We start from the raw sequence: 23,348 nt of genomic DNA on the forward strand, positions 1-23,348 counted from the left end.
TTAAAGGTTTTTTAACATCGTGTACCGTGATCTTTGCCTTAAAAATAAATAATACTTATTGATTAAAAAATTGAATTCTAAATATAAATAAGGTAAAAGTTCATAAATATGTACTAAAGAAATGCTAAACTAATCCATTGATTTAATCCATCTTTCTTATTTTCTTTGTGAAAATAAAGAAATATTTACACGTTTGAATAATTGAATTAAAAATATATAAAAAATGTAGAGAAATGGATTAAAAATATCAGCCAACCTGTGACCACAAATGGATTACATATTGCTAAAAATAATATAACAAAAAAGGCAAAATAAGGGGATAAGATCTGGTCAATTATTACTTTTCATATAATCTATGCTTTTGTTCTTTTCTTTTCTTTAAACAGATACATGAAACCCCTGTAATAACTTACTTACTATCTGTAATTAAATTTCATAACTTGATACAAAATTCCCTGATACAGATAAAGGAAATCTCTAAAATAATAGAATGCGATAGATCTCATATAATCCAGTGAAAATGGCATTATTATTCTCAATACTTTTGATATACAATAATAATCATTATTAATTAATTAGGTACAGGAACACTTTATCATTCGTAGTATTAATTAAAGATAATCAATTACATACAATAAATTGTTATCAGCCACGGTGCATCGCCTCCAGTCTCGGCGTCATCGATTTTTATTTTCAAAGTAGATACTACATTTTTGTTCTTTTTTTCTTTGCGTCTTCGTTTTGTCAAAAATTTTAAAATCAGTTGTTTTAGGAAGCGAGCGCCTACGACTATTAAGAAATCGAACCAGTATGCGAAGGCCATTCGAGAAGATTCAATCACACGTTCGATTTTTTTATTTTTTCTCTCTCTCTGGTTTTTTCTCTTTTTTTTGTATTTGTTCTAATTCATTTTCTAACAGAATTATTTAAAGGCAGATAGAGAGAAACAAAAACAAAAAAGTAAGAGTGATTAACACGTAAAGTAAATACGTATTTATCGACGAAATATGTACGTTCGATGTTGAAAAGCAAACGTTCAGAAAGTAACGATGCTGATAATATTCTTTAGCGTTATAACGATTACTAATGATTAAGCTTGCAAAGACTACGATGAAGTTTGAAAAAAAATATATACAAAACGCTCGATGTATCAAATTTATCCTCTCGATATTAGACCCGCTGGTCTCCAATTTAATAAGTATCTCTTAACCTTTTTTTTCCTTAGGCTTACTTCGTCCTTACTGCACTAAAAAGGCACAATTTTTCGCACCTGATAAAACATCGTTACGGTCTAGATACTAATTAATCCTTTTCCACCAAAGTATTTTGTTTCCCCGATGCCAATTGCGTGTTGCGCGTCTATTTTCCAGTATGCGTGTTACGTTTATGCAGGAGCTTATTTTACAATGTCAAATGGGTGATAATGGTGGTACGACAAAACATGATCTGTATCTTTAATATTTTTTTTCGCGGTATCTTCGAATGCGCGATATATTACGTATATTAAACAGAGCGTGTGTATTTATAATGCACGTAATATATCTCCTTAAAAACTAGTTTGTAATAATGTTCTTTCCTATGTAAATCTAGGGTCTATACAGACCTTACTAAGGCGAAACTACGCGGGCCTTTGTACAGTCGTTCGGAAAACTATGGGAAGTCTTTAAGAGGAAGAAATTATTCAATCAATATACAGGGTGTTTCTGGTGTTACTGCAGCTTGTCCAAAACGATTGGAGATAACCAAATTGCAATCACGATAGAGTAATCCGTTTCTCTGTTACTTGAAATGAGAATGTTGCCTTCGTGAAAATTTCATGTAATCGTATTTTTTTTTATTGCAATTCGTCCAATTTCATTAGACGTGGTCAAACTGCAATCACTTACTTTTTCTTTTAGTTGATTTCTTTTTGATTATTTTCAGCAAAACCTTTTCTATAAAAGGAAACGCCTTTTTATCAAAATCTTACATCGGACGAACCGAAATTATTTACAATCGGACGACATCATGTGTATAGCTTCCGTTGTCAAGTACACAACGGGAAGAAAGAAACAAGTATATATAAAATATTGTTGAACATTAGAGAAATGATTTTTGTTAAAATTAAAAATAAAGTACCGAAAAAAATGCAAATCCTGTAAGAAATACTATAATTAAGGATAAATGTTCAATAAAATTTATGTATATTTATCTAAAGACGTTTTGTTTTTCTTTTTTTTTTTGCTTTTACTTAATAAACATATAACGGTTTTGCTGGTTTAACAGGTTTTTTGTTTTATCGATTAAAAGCACTTGCTCGGTTAACTTAAGCGGAAGAAACCGCTTTAGCAACTCCAATAAACTAACACCGAATATCGCCTTATTGTGGTTTTCTTCTTATAGAATGCTGGTCCTCTTAAATAAAATTAGTTGCGGCACTTGTTCGAAGTTAGCACGTTCTTTTATTCAGAATAATCCTTGTTTCAGTCTATCACTCGAGCGCCTTGACTTGCGCCATAACTTTACCCTCCCATAACGGTAGGACTTCAGAATCGTCAGTTATTTCTTCTTGAATAACCTTCGTATCCAAGTCCTCACACTCGGTTTTAAAGAAATATCTAAAAGAAAAAAGAAAAAAAAAAAAGGAAGATATATACATCATGCTCAAAGATGTAAAATATATCAGAAATTTTATAAATAGTGTTAATTTACTTACCGATAGCTGCCTTTCTTAGGAAGGTATTCTTTAAATTGTTTTAAAGTGACATTATGACCAGGAATTTTAGTCCTATAAGGAAACTGTTCGTCACAGAAACTGAACACAACGGTGGTAAAATCTCCAATATCTTGCTTCGTTTTCTTTAACGTTGATTGGTTTGATTGGACATAAGATTGACTTTGCATTGTAGGCTCGTACGACGATTGTTTAGAAATATTAGAATGACGTTGTTTACAACTCGAGCGTGCTCTATCTTCCTCTATTAATCTTCTTCTTGCTTCTTCTAACTGGGTTGCCTGTATAAAACAGAATACAAGTCTAGAGTTTCCATAAACACTATTAATTTAACATATTTAAGATATATTGATTTATATGTAAGTAACCATCAAAAGCAAGTAACAGAATTAGATGAAAGTATTTACTGTATGAGGTTGTGGTAAAGGTGGCATTCCTGGATCTGCAACAAAAGGCTGAGCAGGAACGCCCCATGTTTCCCTGTTTGTCCTTTCCAAAGAGCCACTGCGAGAACCATACTTCTTCCCATGGCGGCTATGTTTGATATCCGCTTTCTTGTCAGTTTCTTTAAGCCACGATAAAAGACGAATATCTTTGCTAATTGTAGATGGTGGCACATCACTTACAACACTAACACCACTGTCAGTTAATTCCGTCATAGACTTCTTTGTGGCTGATCTTCTAGTCATGTCTGACCTTCGGAATCTTTGATCATGACCTATAAAAATATGTAGTAGTAATATAATATTGTATAACAAATATATATACATAAATTTGTATATTTTGAATTAGTACATTATTAACGGTATTTTTATATCCATTCTAAAATATACCTTGAAGATATAGGTCTTGTTTATGGAGGGAATCGGCGTAATCTGATGGCACGGATTTAGATTTAGGCAAGTGAGATCCTAGTGAACTCATGGAGCCAGCTCCGACAAGATCGCTGCCTTCTTGAAAATCGTGAATATTACCACTATCTGCTGAAAACGTAGAGAACACGTCCTTTTCTTTTCTCTGTTTGTACGGCCGTGGATAATTGTGCGTAGAACGTCTTCTTTCAGGCGAATGCAGTCTTGGGGATGAGAGTCCAGGAGATCGAGAAGGCGTTAGATCCGACCAAACTCGTGAGACGTGTTGGTCCAAAATCGCTTGATCATTATCCTCTTCTATCATTAACTTTTCTCTCAATGCATCAGCTAGTGCTTTCGGTGCTCCACTTGACATCTCCAGTGATGCATCCTTATTAATAGTATCGCTCTCCTGCAAATGCCTATCAAATTTTTCCTGAGATTCTCGTTCGCGTTTAACGTTCTCCAACTTTTCAATAAGCACTTGAGCAAATTTTTCCGGTTTCAGAGGACGCATTAAATCACGTGGTACTCGCTGTGTACGAGGGATGATAGTATGATGAGCCAGCGGGTCACGATTTAAACTAGCTGAATCTTTAATAGCTCTAGATTGTCTTATATACTGCTTTTTACTTCGTTGTTTACTCATTGACGCTCCATCACTGCAAAGGAAAAATGTTAAAGTAATAACAAACTTTGATAATTATTAAAAGGTGATGAGGTATAAGTACATTTTCATATTCGTTTCCATTCTAAGGAGAAAAGGCAACAATTCAAGCAATGTTATTTTTATTCATGTATTGTATAAAAATATTGTGAAACTCAATATCAAGGCATTGAATCATCATCTTAAAATAAAAAAAAAAACAAAAATTCATATAAATCAATGTAATATAGAATAAAATAAGATATGAATTGAACACAAAAAATCATTAAGTAGGATCGAGCATTATTTGTTGAAATCTTGAAATATTTGCGGAATTTATTTACACAAAAAATTATAATTTTTATAATAAATAAAGATTTAGGTTTTATATACATATATTAGATAAAACAAAAAAAACGTACACTGATGAATCGGTGAGAGACATATTGTCTGATTCAGTTCGTGCATCACTGCTCAAGCTTTGAAGTTCTGAATCCTGTCTGGATACTGGGTTGTATGAGGAATATTGAGCGTGCAGTCTGAGTGTGAGCATATGATATGGACTAGTCCCATGTTGTAAATAAACGCTATGAGCGCCACGCAAACATCAAACCAAAATAAAAAAACAAACAACAGATTGAAAATTGTTTTCGCAAAAATATCACAAATTTTAATACATAAAATAAGAAAAGAATTATAATGTTCATATAGTACACTATGCTTTTTTATAATATGTGATATTTTTAGTTACTTTTTATACTTCAGAAATGCTGTGTATATAAAATATTATACACTACAAGACATCACAGAAATCCACACAAACAAGCTCAAGAAAAGAAAACAGCTAAATAAAGCGTTTAATGCAAATCTAACTTTAAGCATACTATTAATTAATAAATGTTCTAAATAAACAAATTTTAATCATATTATATAAATTACCCAGCATACGCTTCTGGCTTCGGCCGAAGATCCATCGCCCTAGTTTGTTGAGTAGCCATAAGCATATCTTTGGTCAATCTCAGCTCACCCCTCAATTCCCCAGGCGTTTCACTAGCTGAATGTGAGCTATGTATGGAACTAACAAATTCACTGTCTTCGTGGACAGTGGGCAATAAACTTGGCCCACAAGAAACAGACATCTCTCGACTGGATCCTGAACTAGGACATCCACCAGAATCCGGGTTTTGGCAGGATTGAACGTATTGAAGATACATATCGGATCGAAGAAAGTTTGGATATGTAGTCTCATTAATGAGACGCTCAACTTCCAGCTGTACAGCATCAAATACTTTTTCGTCCACCCGCCCTTCTTTAACCCGACGATTAGCCTCCTTTCGTACATCTTCAGGTATAGCTAACTGCGACTTGAGGAAGAACTTTCTGTAGATAAGTTTAACCAATTGATTTATCCTTTCAGGATCATCTTGTTCCTTGAGGCCCTCACAGGCGAACCAGAAATTAAGAGGATTTGCATGAGGTCTGCCTTCTTGATCCAAATATTTTCTGAACAATTCCAAGCCCACTGGATCCTGCAGCAAAGAATGCAGGTTCCTGGCCCACCGCAAGCAAGCAGGTGGCGAATCACTTTCCATAGTTGTCGTACTGCAGCAACCTTCCGGTTCAAATCCCAAAGGTGCCGAAGCATCGCAACCTGCAACTGTTGGTGTTGTAAGAGAAGAACGCCTAGGGGTCAGAGTTGGACTCTGTGGACGGACCCTGCTGATGTAGTTTCCTGTTTCCTCTCCTAAAATGTACATAAGAAATTAATAACTTATAAAATATCACATAATATTTTTGAAATGTCAGGTACAATAAAACAATATAAAATATTTGTATTAACTTTTGGTAATTTCTGCTTGTTTTAATGATACAATATGAAACTTCAACTTTAACAGTTGACAAATACCTTTTAAATAATATGCATAATATCTTACCAGGCACTGGTGGCCGTGGAGAGTTTTCATTGAAGCAACGTGCTTCGTTCTGTCGAGATCCACTCATCCTATCTATTATGGCCTTCATGTATTATTTTACGCTCTATATTTAATTTAGGCCCACGACGCCTCTTAGTAGACATGGTTAAACCAAACCTAGAACAAAAATAATAATCTTTTATATTTTTCTCAACAAATAATAATTTTAGATATATATGTTTGTTAACATGTAAACATGTTTATAAAAATGTTTTATAAAACTAACATTTTCAAATATATTTGTATCTCATAAGAAAGAAGTTATTTAGAAATTATTGATTCAACAAGTGTTTCAATATAACTATTTTATATTAGGATAATTAGTATAAATTTCTGTATTCTGTCTGCTATATCAGATTTTGGTTTACATAAAATATTGTACATTTGGATATATAGTAATATACATTGAGGAAAGTATATTCTGGTTTCAGAATACATGAACAAAAGCCCCAAGCTAGAGATGCTGGATGGATCGATTGAGCCCTGTGGTGAGTCATATATCAATTAAGCACCTAAGGATGGTTTTCCTATCCTGAAGAACTCTAAGGGCGGAGCCTGACAGAAAAACCGTAGGGTAACTCCTGGCAGTCTGCGCATTGAGAGATACCTCTCTATATATCCCTATTGGTCTGCGCAGAACATTTGTGTGGTATTGATCGACAAAAATTATAACGCAATCCATTGAACACTATAGTCAACCCCAAATCCAACTCACTTTTCAAAATAAAACTCACATCAGAGCAGAAATTTATTTTGACAGGGTGGATAGATATTAATAGCTCTATAGAATAAGGTATCCTATACAAAGAAAAGACTATTATATTCCTAAGGTTCTGGCTTTTGTTATGATGAGCTATAGAAATATGATTTCATAAGTCTCCCATTACAACCACATCTATATTATGCTTGTATTTATATAGAACAAGAAAGATATTACTAACAATAATTCAAATTATTAAAACTGATAATTTTCAAAAATTTAAGCTAATAACTACAATGGTATAATAAATAGTACATAAAATTATCTCTATTAAACATTTATATATAAAACTTTATGACATTTATAAAAATAGCAATTCCAACTTAATAACTCTGAATTTTTATATTTATATCTAAATCATGCACAATTTCTCTCTTTTTAGTTTTCAAAATTGTGAAATATGAATAAATGTTTATCATAATTTTCTATATCATTACACATTTAGCTAATGAAAAATATGAAATATATAATATAGGAATACACATAGTGCACGTAAATAAATCTATGATATAGAAAAACTCTACACACAACGATAGGAACTTCATCTCTACCTGGGTAAACAGGAAAATATGAAATGAAAAGCTGTCATAATGAATCATCTCACTTCGGTGCACATTTACCTGTGTTACGGGATGAAAAGAAATGTACATACCATTTTGCTCACACTTTTTTGGAAGTAACCTTGGAATCCCTATAGCCTTATAAAATCTATTATGATCTGTGGAATTATATTGACCTAGACACAAGTGCCTACTAACTTCTTTTGTTATAGAACAGAATGAACATGCGATACCACTGTTAACACGTCTCTAGGCAAACTGAGCTAAGGCTGCGTCCTGACCAGGACTGACGCCGCAGTCAGGAAGGGTGGAGTAGGGATACAATGTCTGATCTTGTCAGATTGGAAACTGCACGGTTCTGATATTTCTATTTTGAACAACAATATAAGTAATTCTACTAGATAGGTAATACTGATATTAGAAAATTATATTAGTCCTAGCTGGAAAACTTATATTCTTTTAAGCAGATATAAATGTGTACATTTTTGAGCTATTATTTTCTTCAACAAGTAACTATGATTAATTATTATATGCAGAAATAATATATCAAACTTTTATGCTTTCTAAATAGTATGTTATTTCTTATATTATATTATACATTATATTGCCTCTTATATTAGATCATAAAAGTTTGTGAAAAATATTTGCTTATTTATAAACTCACACTGCACATTTAAATATCATACGTTGGCTTTACAAAAATAAAAAAAAAGAAGAAAAATAAAGAGAAATTGAAATTAAAATAACTAGAGATAGTATGTTGTAATGTATATTTATCTTATTATTGTTCTATAGAACATTTCCAATTATGTAATTAATAATTAATAATTTTTTAAATATAAAAGAAATAAAAAATTATAATATAAATTATAGGTACTGTTGATTTTTATATGGTATTTATTGAAAACTAATTTAGTGTTTATATTAGTTTATACTAGAAAAATCCAGCACCTTGTTAAATTAATTTATAACAGCCCAAAAATGTTACAAAAAATTTCATTATCAAATAAATAAAAGCAATGTCATAAAACACAATAAGTTAACTCAACACTGCACAAAAAAAAAGATAGGATATTTCTTTCAACCACCTGTAACAGCAACCACAGGGTCCACTAAAAAACCGTTACTTTATTAACGACCTTTTGTTTTTTTATTTTATAGTAGTAGATGTAACTAGTAGATAGATAGTACTAAGTTGATGTGATATAAATCATTTCAATTTTTAATAAAACTATGAAGTAAATTGCTTTTAATTCTACTTAGATATTTAAAATATACTTTATACAAAATAAAACAATTTTTTACTTTCAAAATATTACGAATATTAAAAAGATAATAAACAATCACTAAAAATACTGATTGACTGATGTTTTAATTAAAATTTCTATTAGATCTCCATAGATCTCTACAAAATCACGTGTGACCGTATTTTCAAAAGAATATCGATTTAGGGCTAATACTTATGTACACATACAATTATCGACAAATCAGATTTCTACGAAACTAGTAACCTTTAACTTCAATAATTAACGATGTCTTTTACATATATTCTACTTGGTAACATATTTATAAAATTATAATAAAACAATTATAATAAAATAAAAGTGAATTAAATTGTTAAAAAAAAGAAAAAATAATTTTGTTTTATAATCAAAGTAAAAACATAGAAAAGCCCTTGAAAACTTAATTTTCTCGTTAAAGATATAATCGTACAACTTTAAAAATGATAAATTTAAAGTGAGACTTCATCATTGTCAATGTGACGAATTCTAGTAAGGTGAACTTGGAACTTTTCCGATCTTTTAAAGAGAAGTACTTCTTCGTTAATCACTACACGAACATTTGAAATATAAATTCAAGGGTGATTCACCATTCAATGTAGGATACTTCATTAAAATCTTCAATTTTAATAATGACCAAAGTGTGAGAATAATCATTCCAGCCTATGCCTTATATATACTTCCCTAATATCTTCTTCATTTTCTACTTGCTTAATGATGTCCGTCGTTATAATTATTCGAAGCGCAGCACCGTGAGATATAATTATATGTCGAAAGAAATGCGTCGCGTGCATGAAGAACTATTAGGGCTGTTGCCTATAACGTCGAAGATTTTTAGGCGCGGTGAAAAGGTTCGCTGAACTTTAATTTCAAATAGAGGCTAAATCTTTCTCCCTTCGGCTTTTCAATACCTTTCGAGTATCGAGACTATTGTTTCAATGTTTGAATAGATATGAGGATTTTAGCACTTGAAGTATTCACTTTTTTCCTCTTTCATTATCTTTTATTCATCAAAATCATACTAATGTTTAATTACATATCATTGTTTTAATTGTACAACTGAAATATCCAAAGTACTTACATATAATTATGAAATATGTATATTTTTTGTTTATACTTTTTTTTGAAAGTACACATTTTTAATAAAAATTTACTTTAAGATAATTCTTATTTTTTGAAAATAGCATAATTGTTTGGAACACATTTATTATATAAATATGTTTAATTAAAATTTGCATGTTTATTGTATATATGTATAGTTAAATCGAATTCTGTATAGGTGAAAGTCGTCGACCCGGAGAATGTACAAAAGCCATCTGGACACGATAGGAACAAGATTCATCTCCGAATGACACGCTATGTACTCTTTTCGCTTGGTCGGTAAATGCTAGGATCGGTGTTACCCCGCATACCAAACGGTTTGATATCGACGAACAAAACGCTATGGATCTATGGAAAGAAGTATTCCGAAGATATTGAAATTTTCTCGAGCGTACAAAGATGTATCAACCGTATGGAATTTAAATCCTGTTTCCCACTCGCATTGCATCTTATTCGTCCGAAAATATTTCTCGGTTTTCTTGAGAATGCTGAAATATTGAAACCCACAATACCGTGATTTTTGCAACGGTATTTCAATGATCTCATTCCACACGCTTCATACTTCTTCTTTTACGCAACTTTCATATAAATTGTGAGTATCATTTCGCTGAATAAAATAAAATTTATTTATTATGTTAGTTACATGTTATAAAACAATATATATGTTATTTTACAGTAACTATTCTGTTATTAATACTGATATTACGTTATATTATCAAGACATATTGTATAAATTGCAACTGCAAATAACAGTTGATTCTGTTTACAAAAAATTGTAGTTGAATATACAAAATGCAATGATAAATAAAGTCCAGCGAGGTTTCATATTACTATTAATTATCAATTTTTCAAGCTATCGGTGATCAAAATTAAACACGCGCATATCGAATTCGAATACATTGCATTGCACAGTCTTTTTACGCAGTTTACTGTGGCGTGTATACGCTTCAAACTTTTATCCAACTTTTATATACCGGGTGGTCAAAATTATCCTTCTTCTACTGCAGGTAAACTAACCAATCATTATACCTCATCATCTTTACACTTAAATTTTATGCTTTAAAATTATGTCAAATGACAACTTGTTATACTCAACGCAATTTAAAAAGCATTGCAAAATTCTCATTGGATATATACATTGAACATAATATTAAATATGAATAGTAAATGCGAATCAAAAATAAAAAAGAAATAAATAGTATCCCATAATATTCTTTGGAATGCGTTAATATTTTCTAAAGGCGGTAATATTTATTTCTCGCGGTGAAAAAGAGATCGAAGAAATGACAAGTATTTCGAAGTCACCGGTTAGATGACGAGGCGAGGGAAGGGCCCTAGCTCTCAAAGAGCGTGGCTCGCCGAGCGAGGCGTTCCGAAAACCTGTAATTACGGACCCGACGTACATCAAGCGGTGCCGCCAGCCGCCAGCCACCAGCCGGCGAGGTCTGTGTCTTCCGTCTCCCTTTTTGCCTTTTTCTCTCCTTCATCGCTTTCCTCGTCTTCCCTCTGCCTTTACCTGCGGCCGTCCCGTTCGTGCCTCTTTCTTTCTTCCTAACCTCTTCATCCTTGTCCAGTGCACGTTTGCTCGTTCACTCTTCCGTTTTCTTTTCTCTTTTGTCTTCTCTTTCGTTCTTTCTGTCCACTTTGAGCGGCCTCCCGCTTCGACTCCGACAGCGGTCCACCTTATTTGACCCTTCCCCCCTATACGCGTCCAAAGGACTCTCCGATTCCTCTTTTATTTTACCCTCTTACTTTACTTACTTACTCACTCTCGGTTTCTTTCTGCCTCTCCACCGTTTCTTCATCGTCTCTTTCTTTTTATCCGCCTCTCTTCTCTGCCCTTCTCTTCTTTTCTTTTTCACATCTTAGATTGCTATGTCGGCAATCGCGCGGCTCGCTACTTGGAATTATCCGAAAAACAGAGTACAGCAGGAAAGAAAGAACGAAGGGAGAGGGAGAAAGGGAGAAGAGACGATGAGCGACATTTCTCGTCTCTTCTTTCCTCGTTTCTCTTCTTTCTTTGTTTCATTTTCCTCTTCAGCCACGCTTCTTTTTCTTGCCTCCCGTTCCGTCACCTTTGATTTCGTTGCAAGGTTCGTGCACCGAAATTCCACGAATTTTCTCTGGTCCTCCTTGGTACCTTGCAGTGCCTTCCGCGACTTTTCGTCGCTCCGTCGGTAACGTTGGTACCAACGCAATACTGAAGATGTAGTATTTCATGCATTCGATCATCTCTTGAGAAAAAAGATCTGCCGCGTTTAAAAAGGGCAGAGCTTTTGAAAGATATTAGCAGGGTTTAATAAGATACCGGCAAATTGAAATGATTGGTTGAAAAAGCAGAAGCGCAAAGAAATCTGAGTACGGCACTGGGCAATCCGAAGCTCCTCAAACGAGAAAAGCACACACGGCGCCCATTCAGCTAACCCTTTCAGGCTCTCTCTCGTTCCTTCTCGGTACCTGTAAGTTTTCTACCAACCCACCCAGTCATCCTCCTCATGCGTCACCTTCTTCCTCCTTCTTCCACCTTCGGGTTTCTCTAGCTATGTGCTTCGACCTCGGGTAAAAATTTCTTTTACGCGCTCAACCGAGGAACTCTGTCTCAGACGACTCTATGCTTTTCTTACGACCACCATTTAAATTTCCACATGGCTTTACAGAGTATAATTCGAATTTTTTATCTTTCTCGACATTTTCGTTCGCCCTTCCTCCGGTCGACCTTCGTTCTTTCCATGCAGCAGTTACAAAACTTAACACGGTCGCGAACAGATTTCTCCCCCTCCATTCCGATGAAATTTTATGAAAACATTTCGGAAAAGACAGAGTTCGAAAAATAGAATGAATTGAGAACGTACCGGGAAAGGTTTATATATTTTACTCGACTGTGAGAAAATGTACGAAATCTGATGCTCTACGAATTATGTTCTACTTTTTCTTTCTTTCCATCATACTATTTTATATTAGACGTTAGATGTGAGTACAAAATGTGTACAATTAAAATTAAAATGTAATATAATTAATATTATATTGGCAAAATTACTAAAAGATTAATTTATTAAATTAAGTTGACCAAAGCATTGTGTATTCAAAAATTTTGATTTTTAATTTCTAATATCTATAACACTAATTATAATTGATAATAAAAATCCAGTTAGTTCTACGGACAGCACTTAATACCGAGGAATTGTGACCAAAAGTAAAAAAAGACAAAGGAACGTGAAATGTAACTTGTAATTTTTACTTTCAAAAATCATTAGTAAAATTTTTGTTATAGATAACAAGTGAGGCAGAGTACGTTGAGCGGAGTGCCTACGTTGCCACTCTAGACCCTCACGTTGATTCGTTAGCTTTTTGCCTCCACGAGCTAAGGGAAACCAGAAATTAATTTGGGAGCTCGTCATTACGACTAAATAAAACGTCCGTTAGAAGTACTAACGTGGTTCAGAAATCATATAACGTGTCTCGAACAAGATTAAGAATCAATCATGTTCAGGAAACACGCAAAGAGATTCGCGAGTTTTATGCTTATTTGCAAGTTTTTTCGCGGGTGACATTTTGCTTTCCTTTCTTTAAACTAAACCACTTTCGCTATTTAAATGATTTAAATTACCACGAGACTTTCATAAAACGAGTAGAAATAAAAATTCGTGTAAAATAAGGATAAGTTCAATATTAGTATATAATTTCATTTCTAAGTAAGTTTTCCCATCTATCAATCTATGAAATTCATGCCCCCGACACGTGGAAATCGAATGTCAATAGGATCGGTACGTCAGGGTTGCTTAGTAATCAACATCCAGTAAAGAAGCGGGGTCTCTTTATCAACAGAATCTAGAGGTATGTCTCGACAATAGCTCGGAAAGGTGCATTAATTTCAATTCCAATCTCATACCGACGCACATTGACTCCCTTTAAGACTAAGATTAGAAAAAAAAATCATTCATGCACCCTAACCTTAAATCATGCAACGTTTCAAGAGCAGACCGTAGGTACGACATATTATAATGTCCAATGTGTATATGACTTCTCAGAAATGTTAGACACTGTATATTTTAGTACTGAGTATCTAATCCAATTATTGATTGACAATTAAATAATGAAAGCACTGTTATCAATATTGGGACGGAAATGATCCCAATCAGTCAATGTTTCAAGAGCAGACCGTAGGACATATGATACTGTCCAATGTATATATGACTATCCAGAAGTGTTAGGCATTGTATATCTTAGTATCGAGTATGTATACGATTATGGATTATCAATTAAATAATGAAAGCAATGTTATCAATGTTGAAACGGAAATGATCCCGATCAGGCCATAAACACGGCTTCTAAAGTCTTTTGAAGTACCGACAAGGATTTGTTGGTGAAAGACCGAGCGGAAACGGTCAAAGGCGTGTCACCGTTATCGCCAGATGACTTTATGTAGTGGTATTATGCCTCGCGAGCTGCGAATCTTTCAAAGAAACTTCTAAGGGACCGCTCGGCCGGCAGCTACACCGACCGTCGGTCGTCGACCGTCACGACCGCTGCGACCGTCGACCGCCGACCCTCGACCATCGACTTAGGAGAATGTTCACTGACGTGTCAAGATTCCTCGTCGCCCCGCCTTTCTCTTCTCAATTCCGATTGACCTTCATTCACCTCCCCTCTCCCTCTCCTCACAATTAAGTATGTGCTTTAGATTATTCCGACCAGACAGATTATTTCGAGACGGTAAATTTTTTAGTTTTAATTGAAGACAAAACGAAATATCCTTTTTCTAACCTTAAAATTTTCCGCTATGAACGAGAAATTCTTTGTATCAATTGGATTGTGTATGAAATTGTAAATTATTTAAAATTTAGAAATGATTTTCTGTTTTGATATAGAACAATGAAAATGGTTATATCAATGTCTTTTTAATAGTTAAGATTACACAAATACTCACGAAACTAATATTTAATAGGAATACATTGTGAGAAAGAGAAAACTTGCGGTTGCATATTTAGAAAATAAGCCAGTATTAAATTTTAGAGTAAATTTAATATGAAAAATTAAAAATGTAGCTTTTTTTATTTAGGTGTATATTTTTGATCCTTGTCTCTGAATGGTATAATAAAATATAGTATAATAAAATCAGTTGAATAACTGGACTTTAGTAAACAAAGTACAAATGGAGTGCGCGCGTTTATAGCGGGTCGCTTGGCGCCATTTTATTGCCAACATTATAAAGCTATTTTAAATAATAATACCTTGTTTTCGGAACGACACATCGATATATTTTCTTCAACGGATTCTCTTCGTATTCACTTTCTGTAAAATGTATCTTATACATTTTAATTAATATGCATCCGAAACAACCACTTGTTTGTGTCACTCGAACAGTTCACGTGTTACACGTAAACATCACCCGTGCCAAAATGAAACTGTCCATAATTGTACGTTGCATCCAATATCTTAATAAAGTGCCCATGGAAAAATCACACTGAAATTTGTCACGCACAATTTCGGATTCGAAAGTTCGTTTTTATCGCGAACGACATCTGACAGGATGACGGGGAAAAGTCAGTTTCACACACCCGCTTGGAGCAATCGGACAGGAACTAGTTTTCAAATGATTACACTGTGCACAGGAAGTCTTAAGAGCGGAATTGTCCAGACAAAAACATTCGAATTTCGAAGCACTCGTGTTTCTGATAGTTCGCTTTAATGTGTTTCCGCACTTATCTTCGCTTTGTTTATGCTTGCATATTTTACCGCGTAAGTAAAACGATACATGAAAACAGCATGCCATTGCCGTGTAACTAAGAGCTAAGCCAAATCTGCTTTATTTCTATGAAAGTTGATTAAGTTTTATCACACGTAACGTAAATCACAGAACTGAACACTATTCGCAAACATCGATAAGAAATTGAAGACAGCCGCGTATGGTCGGTGAAAAATCACAAAGCTTTCGTTGGATGAATCGTTCGTAAGAATCGTGCCTGTGTTTCCAAAACATTTTCATCTGAATGAAACCCATAAAACGTGCCACGCATGGCTCTCGGAAAATATCGAGTTTATGTTTTGAAGCAGAATCGTAAATCGTGTTTGTGTTAACATCGTTGACATTACTAACTGTTTCGATTTTTCTTCAACGTATACGACCCATTAAACGAATAAACCTTTATTTGAAGCGAACAACGCATTTTCGCAGACGTATATATTACTCCCATAATCCTCCTCGGATACGATATTTTTATCATCCATACGATAAACTGCTTTCAGAATTAAGCTTGCACAGAATTATGAACTCTATTAAGATTTTATAAAGTTTTACAGCTTCGAGAAACGGTAGCAAAACAAACGATTAAGTACGCAAAGTTAGATTATAAATCGATGAAAAGTTCGAGCGATTGTATAAACGTGTACTCTTCGATCGCCGACTCAAAATTTTATTCCGTGAAATCTTTTCGTTCGTACCGAATCAGTGAAACGAGCACAAAAACAGGGGCTGAAGGAACGGCTCGGTTGAATGTGAATACGACAAAGGATGCCGAGGAAAACCTGTGCCCCATACAACGTACACGGTAAGACTGAAACTACACAGTGACCGTAGAGCCAAGGGAGAGCGAGCATTACATATCTCTCTCCCTTGGCTTTCCTCCTCGCTCTTACATCGTTCTTCTTCGTCTTCTTTTCTTCTTGCTCTGCCACACCTCCCTTACGGCCACAACTGCCTACCGCCCTCTTTCTCTTTCTCTTACAAAGTCTTTCCCTTCTCCTTGTCCCCCTAGCCGGCCCGACCATGGTGGACGTAGGACAAAAAAGTGGTAGGGTCCAGGTATAAGGGCAAATTCTGAGTTATATATACCTATCCATACTTTAAAACTCGCACGGAAACGCGAGAATTTTCATAAATTTAAACAAGTGGTTAGCTGTAATGATGAGGCCAAAGCATATCTAAATTGTTAGGTTTCTATCGGTAAAAAAGGCCCGAGCGAAATAAGATTGTGCTTTGGAGTCGCAGAAGTTGGTGTTATTGTTGAAATACCATTACTAGCACGATATTAGCAATTATGTTAAAATTTGATGGTGAATTCGTAAGTTTGTTATAAAATAAAATGTTTCGAGTATTTGGTCATGTATGAATATGACATTTGTCTCTTAATACTTGTGGTTCTTGTCGTCAATAGAAGTAATTTTGAAAGTTTATATACGTAAGAAGATGGTATTATTCATATGTTCGGCTATGTTGTATTGTTGTAATAAATATAATGCAACAAGTTGCACCTTTAAACGATCTTAAATAAAGACAGAATTACTCTTTAATATCGTAAATCTGTTATATCTTTATTGTAATAATCGTTTCATTAACAAAATTAGCGCCATATTAAAAATACAAATCGATAATTAGACGCCATCTATCGTTATCGAGTTTTACTACTATCGATTCGATGCCATGATCATATAATTAGTCGAACGTTAAGGTAATAAAAATCTTTGTATCGATTGTATGATTGTAAAATCAGACTAATTGGATTAAAAATATAAATAAGATATATCAATACATGAATATAAGAAATATTTTATGATTCGTAAATATTTGTTGGAGAATTGAATAAATTAAATGTTCAGTTAAACACGTAAAGACCATGTTGGAGAAGCATAAGTAAAATCGTTTATCGTCAACCGTTGTCTAACCCAGACGATCTCTTTAACTTCGTGTTCAATGAAATTCGATTGAAGTCGTTGCCAAACGACTACTTCCCTCCAGGTAAATTACAAGCCGACGCACTGATTTATCTTATCCAGCCGCTTTAACCACAGATTCGTCGTGACGTTCCACGTTCAATACATAACGACAACTATTTTTCTATTTCCTCTTCGTGTAATGGAATCTTCTCTAACATCATTGATAAAATTTTAACATTCTTAACCCCCTTATTTTTTACCTTTTCATTCCCATTTAATAATTCGAATAAAACAGAACGCCGAAGTCATAATCATAATTAAGCTGCGTCCCATCGATAAAAACGTCTTTCACGACTTTCTTATCTTTCCGTGAAATTCGACTTTGTACGGTACTCTAATTTATTTAAATTAGAAACAATCGCGAATTTCAGTTTGCCGACGATCCGAACGGTTTAATGGAAATAAAATCATCGACGATAACCGAAAAAAGGACGAAGAATCGGCAAGGCGAGGGAAGAAGAGGAAAGAAAAAAGCAAAAAGGAGGAAAGAAAAAATAGAAACAGAAGGAAAGCGGCGAGAAACGGTCTACCGAGCCGGCGAAAGAGAGAGACGGGTTACGAAAAGACCATTTGCGAGCAAAAGTGAGGAACTATATAGTAACGCATCGGTACCACTTGCACAAGGCGAAGCGAGTGAGACGCAGCGATACGGCGTGGCGGAACAAGCGAGAGAGAAGAAACGAACGTACGTTAAAGAGAAAAAGAGAGAGAGGAAGATACAGAGAGAAAGAGAGAGAGACAAAATGATAGAGAGGACGACGCGTAGCGGTGGGGGAAGAAGAGGGAGAATTACGATGAGAGGGTATAAGAGAAGGAGAATCTCCGTTTGATCTTGCCGCCGCACGCGATCCCACACACATGTATGCATGTTTCTGGCCTCTCAATATGGATTCGCATGAATGCACCAACACATCGCGCCAGTTAAAATCTCTCTTCTCTCTCACCTTGCCACACAGTCCTGGGTGCTTTCGATCGACAGTGCACAGCCAGGGCACTCTGTTGCTCTTGGATGTGTATAATAAACACCGTGCGAGCCAACTCAGCCGAGTCGCCTATAATTTCTCGCGGAAAATTATATGTTAATGCGCCCTTAATGGCGTCGTTCGTTAACGGGATCGTTGTACAAGCCCGAGGGATAGAACCGTGCCGAGAGCGCAATTCGATTCGCTCGAGCATGCCGCGAGCAGCGCGCGAGTCGTCATTCAACAGCCTCGCGGTCATAGTTTCTTGTATTGCCTTTTCTTGTCGAATATACACGGGTATATACATCTATACACATCACGGGTGTATGTGTATATGTACAATTCTTAGAAAAATCTGGGCGAATATCTTTAAAATTGATATTACAATTTAGCGCGCGCACGCGCATGCGCCTTCGTTCGGGATGTGTTTATAAGCGCCCTGCCATTACTCAATGACTGTATTTCCGACTTTGGATAGAAAGGCGACTTTTCCTTTCCTGTTTAATTATTAAACGGTATTTTTTCACGACCGTTGCGGATCTTAGGTGTAAGGTTCTTTGAACAACGATCGTCGTCGTTTCACGAGAATTATTTCTTTTAGGAGCTTTGCTACGCTTTTGCCTGTGGATTGGGTGTTTCGTAGTTTAAACGCTTCGTATCGGATTAACCTAAAAGATCAATGACGGATTCCGTTGCGACTAACTGCTTAATAGCACATTAAAAAAAACATGAAACTCTTATATATCCCAAAGTAGTAAGAAGGAAAATAGGGAATCTTCACTTTTAGTGATTTCATATATGTATAGAGTTATTTTATTAGTGAGAACATTTTATCAGAAACAATAAAATTTCATACATAACAAGCGGGTAAAGAAGAAAATATTTAAATATCAGTATAACGACTGCTTCTTTTATTTCAGTAATAATAGAAGAGAATATTTTGTTTCAGTATCTTATACATTTTAATTTGAAACAAATTAAAACAGCATAAAACAGTTATTCTTCTTTACTCGTCTTTTTGATACCTAACAGAAGCCTAAACCTAATTTCACTGAATCCACCTTCCTCTACCATATGTAATCTACTATGTTATTCAGAGTTTTTAAATAGAGCATCAAAGCATTCAAAGCTCTTCGATAAATCTATTATCCTTCTTCTAACGATCCAATTGAACTCCAAATTTATTATCAGGCATTCAATAGCTGAACGCGACGTGTTTCGAACATCGAACACATTGCTTCGTACGATACCACGCGTCACGTTCCTTCTGACCATCATGATGTGGCATCTGTACCAGTAATTATATACGATACACAAAAAGTCAGAAGGTTAATCGAATTCATGTGCGCAAAAAATCATTTTATTTCGCAAAACGGGGTGGTCGAAGGGAAGAGCTCGGACTATTCATTCGACCAACATGAACAGTTATGCAAAGTGTTTGCTCATCGGTATATCGCGGTAAGAGGATAAAACAACGATACGAGCCAGTCAGGGAAGCTTCCTTCTCGAAGTTAGTAACGCTCATGACTGTTTGATCGGCCTCTTCGGACGGGGAAAAGAATTTCCCGTGGGTCCACAGCAGCGGAACAAAGTCCTCAAAGAATGAAGATCGCCCAGCTAAAAACGTGGCAAGAGAAGTGGCGCCTTTGACCCTCATTGTCTGCGCTCTTTGCCCGTCGCATGCACGGACTTAAAGGACTCTGTTTATCTTTTTCGCTTTCTTCTCTTCCCCTCTGTCTCATTCGCGACAATACATACATACTCTCCTTCCCTCTTCGCGCCCTCAGCCAGCCCGTATACGCGTAACTACACTCCACGGTGCCCCGTCCCTTTTCCTTCCCCCGTGCTATCAATCATTTTACGTGTAATTCAATTTCCTGGAATAAAATCAATACTTGAATATTTGAGCCGTTCGATCGTGCCAGAGAAGAAATGGACGTTACCGCTTCAAAGTAATTTATTGCCTGACTTATTTTTCGCTTATATTGTATGTAATTTGATACTTGACTATAAAGAGGCAGTTTCTAAGAGGAACGGAACATTTCGTTTTATTGTTACCATGTTGTAGAGAATTTTAGAAGCTGCAACATTTGAGTACATTTAATCGTAATAAAATTGGAATAAATGAATATACAGCATTGAATATAATAGTTAGGTGTATTCTTATGGCACGCATGTTACTTATGATACTTATAGATGTCTCATATTTACACATCATACAACGAATTACGTATAAGCTATTTCACATTTGACGGTACAGACGATGCAGGTTGACACACTTGACTTGCGCATAAAACACTAACATATTCCATTGATGAAGTGTTGCAAGTAGTAGAACGAAGAAAGTAACGTTTCTTTACGATGATAATTACGATTTCTTTGCAACGATTCGGAAGCCTATTTAAAAAAAACGTATTCGTCAAACAGTACAACAGCGCAATAAGAATCTCAGATTTCCAGCTTGCCTTGCATCAAAGAAATGCGCTCTAATTGTATGTGACAGAAAAATAAAGAACGGGAGCGATCACGCGTTTTCATTGTTTCCCTTTTTCTTTTTTTCGTTGTCAGCCAGTCTGCACGTTATCCAATACTCGCGCTACCGATAGACTAACGAAAATCTCGAATAACTGAATCAGACGTTCGCTTCTTACATAAAAAGCCCTGTCTCATTCACTCGCCGCGATATATCTCGCCTATGCTTGTGCACGAGATGTACAATTGCATGTAGATATATTCTGTTTTAGAGTACTTGAGCCGTGATGGCACACCGTATGCACCGATGTATCACCGATGATACATTCAGGCCAGGTATACAGTAACCTCTTGGTCGCACGAGAGATTGACACACAAATTGAAATAAACGAACCGACGACACCGAGAAACTGAATGATAAAACGGCGATGGTGAAAGAATGAGAGCAGAAGTAGCAGAGATGGAAGGGGCCACAAACAGTGAGAACAGTGCTACAGACAATAGAGACAATTATTGCACACACAGACGGAGGAGATGATGGATCAAACGCGGTACCATTTCGGCGCCCCTTTATCTTCTTTCACTTATCTTTCCTTCTCTCCTCTTTCTCTACCATCCCCTCGCTACCACCCCTGCTGAACCGCTTTCCTTTTTTCCCCCGCCTCCCTCCCCCCTTATCGTAACACGTTTCGCGTTTATTTCGCCTTTTAGACTGTTTAACTTTGATACCAAGCACATGAGGAACGCGATTTCAACACGCTTATCGTACTACCCGTTCTACTCGAAATTAACGAACAGAAAACACGCCATTTATATATAATATTTAATACGTTTAACACGTTGATTGGTACGGTGGTCATCGGCGAGCCACGTTATTAAATCTTCTAGAACGTTTACAGCGAGATAAGTTTCTACGAGAATGTTCAACAATGTGAAAGATAATAGATTATACTGTTAGAAAAAGGCGCGTAAATATAATTTCGTAAAAATTAAACGTTACTGTGTAGTATATTTCTATTGCGGCTGCAGCGGCAGAATATATGAAATTCACGTGGCAGTCAATGTGTTAATGAAATACCGCGGATACCGGGAAGACGGTTCTCGGTATGTTTTAATATGTAAAAAGTAAAGTAAATAACGAAGTTGGAAGTTTTCAAAAGACGGCGCGCGTTTAATATAAATGCGTGTACGTTGACTCTTGGGTATCATTAGATAAACTTGCATGAATTTTATGAGTGTTAGTAATTGGCAATTAAGTTATATTAGTTATACGATATTAACTTTATTTCTTGGTTCCGGTTCATTTTCATTTGTCAACAATGTTTAATAATATGTATTTCTTTTGGAAGTATTAATTAGCAGTAAACTGAATTCTTAAGAAGCTTGGAACGTAGTATATAATTACGAATTAAAATTACTGCGTAATATTTAAACGCTCGCTTATACGAGCGTCATTAGTTAATTATACTTTTAGAAACTATTCAGAACTATCGTACAGAAAAAACAATGTTATGAGATAATTAATACTACTCCAAAATGAAGAACTTCGATGAATTCTCTTACATTACTCAGAAATCATCCAGAAGCGCATATTGCAAGAAATAGGAAAACTATGTTATGGAAGAACATCTCGAAAGAATTAAAATTACCGCGAAAGTATCCAAAGTGGATAATATGATCGTTCGTTCGAACATTCAAAGTAAAGTTAGTAACGTTAATTAGTATTAACGATTGTATTATTAATTTGCCATTATAGAATATTTAGAAATGTTTCGGAAGAAGTAAAGTAATGTTATACGAGAATCTCTTGAAAGAGTTAAAATTGCTGAGAAACGACGATGATCAAAATCTTCCTCTATATAGATTTTCTTCCATTACCTTCCCACAATTCATTCGGAAACGTTCCATAAAAAGTAATATTATTAAACTGCGAATACGTATGTAAATTCTCCGAGCATAAGAGAAAGATAGCCAAAGATTTGTTTCACCTATTAAATATTATAACAGGTACCACATACTTTGAACATTTGATATACATTCGCAGATCACATTCGTAAATTTCACATAAATGTGTAAAGATCTACGTTTTTGATATCATAAAAGGAAATTGCTCTAAAAATGATCAACGTTGAACAATCTCTTTGTTGAACAAATTTTCCTACTGGATTACTTTAATACGAGCCATCGAGGGAGAAACCCCACGTGGTAGAAAAGCGATACGATGAAAGAATAGGATTACTCGGATGAATGGTTCCTCGAGATGAAGCAGTGGCAGACACCTCTGCGAGGATTACGATTCGCAAGATTTAAAGAGTTA

The 23,348-nt window shown here is 35.1% G+C and overlaps 1 protein-coding gene across 9 annotated transcripts in view; it reads right to left on the bottom strand.

The window, feature by feature from the left end:
• Positions 1-500: 500 nt before the first annotated feature.
• The window catches only part of Axn (protein axin), a 30,551-nt gene continuing 7,703 nt past the window's right edge, over positions 501-23,348 (bottom strand). The window contains exons 1-8 of one of the 9 annotated variants that reach the window (XM_072016329.1): positions 16,326-16,423; positions 6,145-6,300; positions 5,150-5,954; positions 4,633-4,797; positions 3,547-4,226; positions 3,121-3,431; positions 2,696-2,994; positions 501-2,597 (exon numbers count right to left, since the gene is read on the bottom strand). In XM_072016329.1, the coding sequence (XP_071872430.1) occupies positions 2,471-2,597; positions 2,696-2,994; positions 3,121-3,431; positions 3,547-4,226; positions 4,633-4,797; positions 5,150-5,954; positions 6,145-6,232 (2,475 nt within the window). In that variant the 5' untranslated portion in view covers positions 6,233-6,300; positions 16,326-16,423 and the 3' untranslated portion in view covers positions 501-2,470. Of the gene's footprint in view, positions 2,598-2,695; positions 2,995-3,120; positions 3,432-3,546; positions 4,227-4,632; positions 4,798-5,149; positions 5,955-6,144; positions 6,301-7,595; positions 7,747-15,115; positions 16,114-16,325; positions 16,424-23,348 lie in introns of those variants that run through there. The other 8 variants (XM_072016328.1, XM_072016330.1, XM_072016331.1 and 5 more) reach the window with 8 other exon arrangements.

Source organism: Bombus fervidus, chromosome 14 (genome assembly GCF_041682495.2).
Source record: "Bombus fervidus isolate BK054 chromosome 14, iyBomFerv1, whole genome shotgun sequence".
In the NCBI taxonomy this organism is placed as follows: Eukaryota; Metazoa; Arthropoda; class Insecta; order Hymenoptera; family Apidae; genus Bombus; species Bombus fervidus.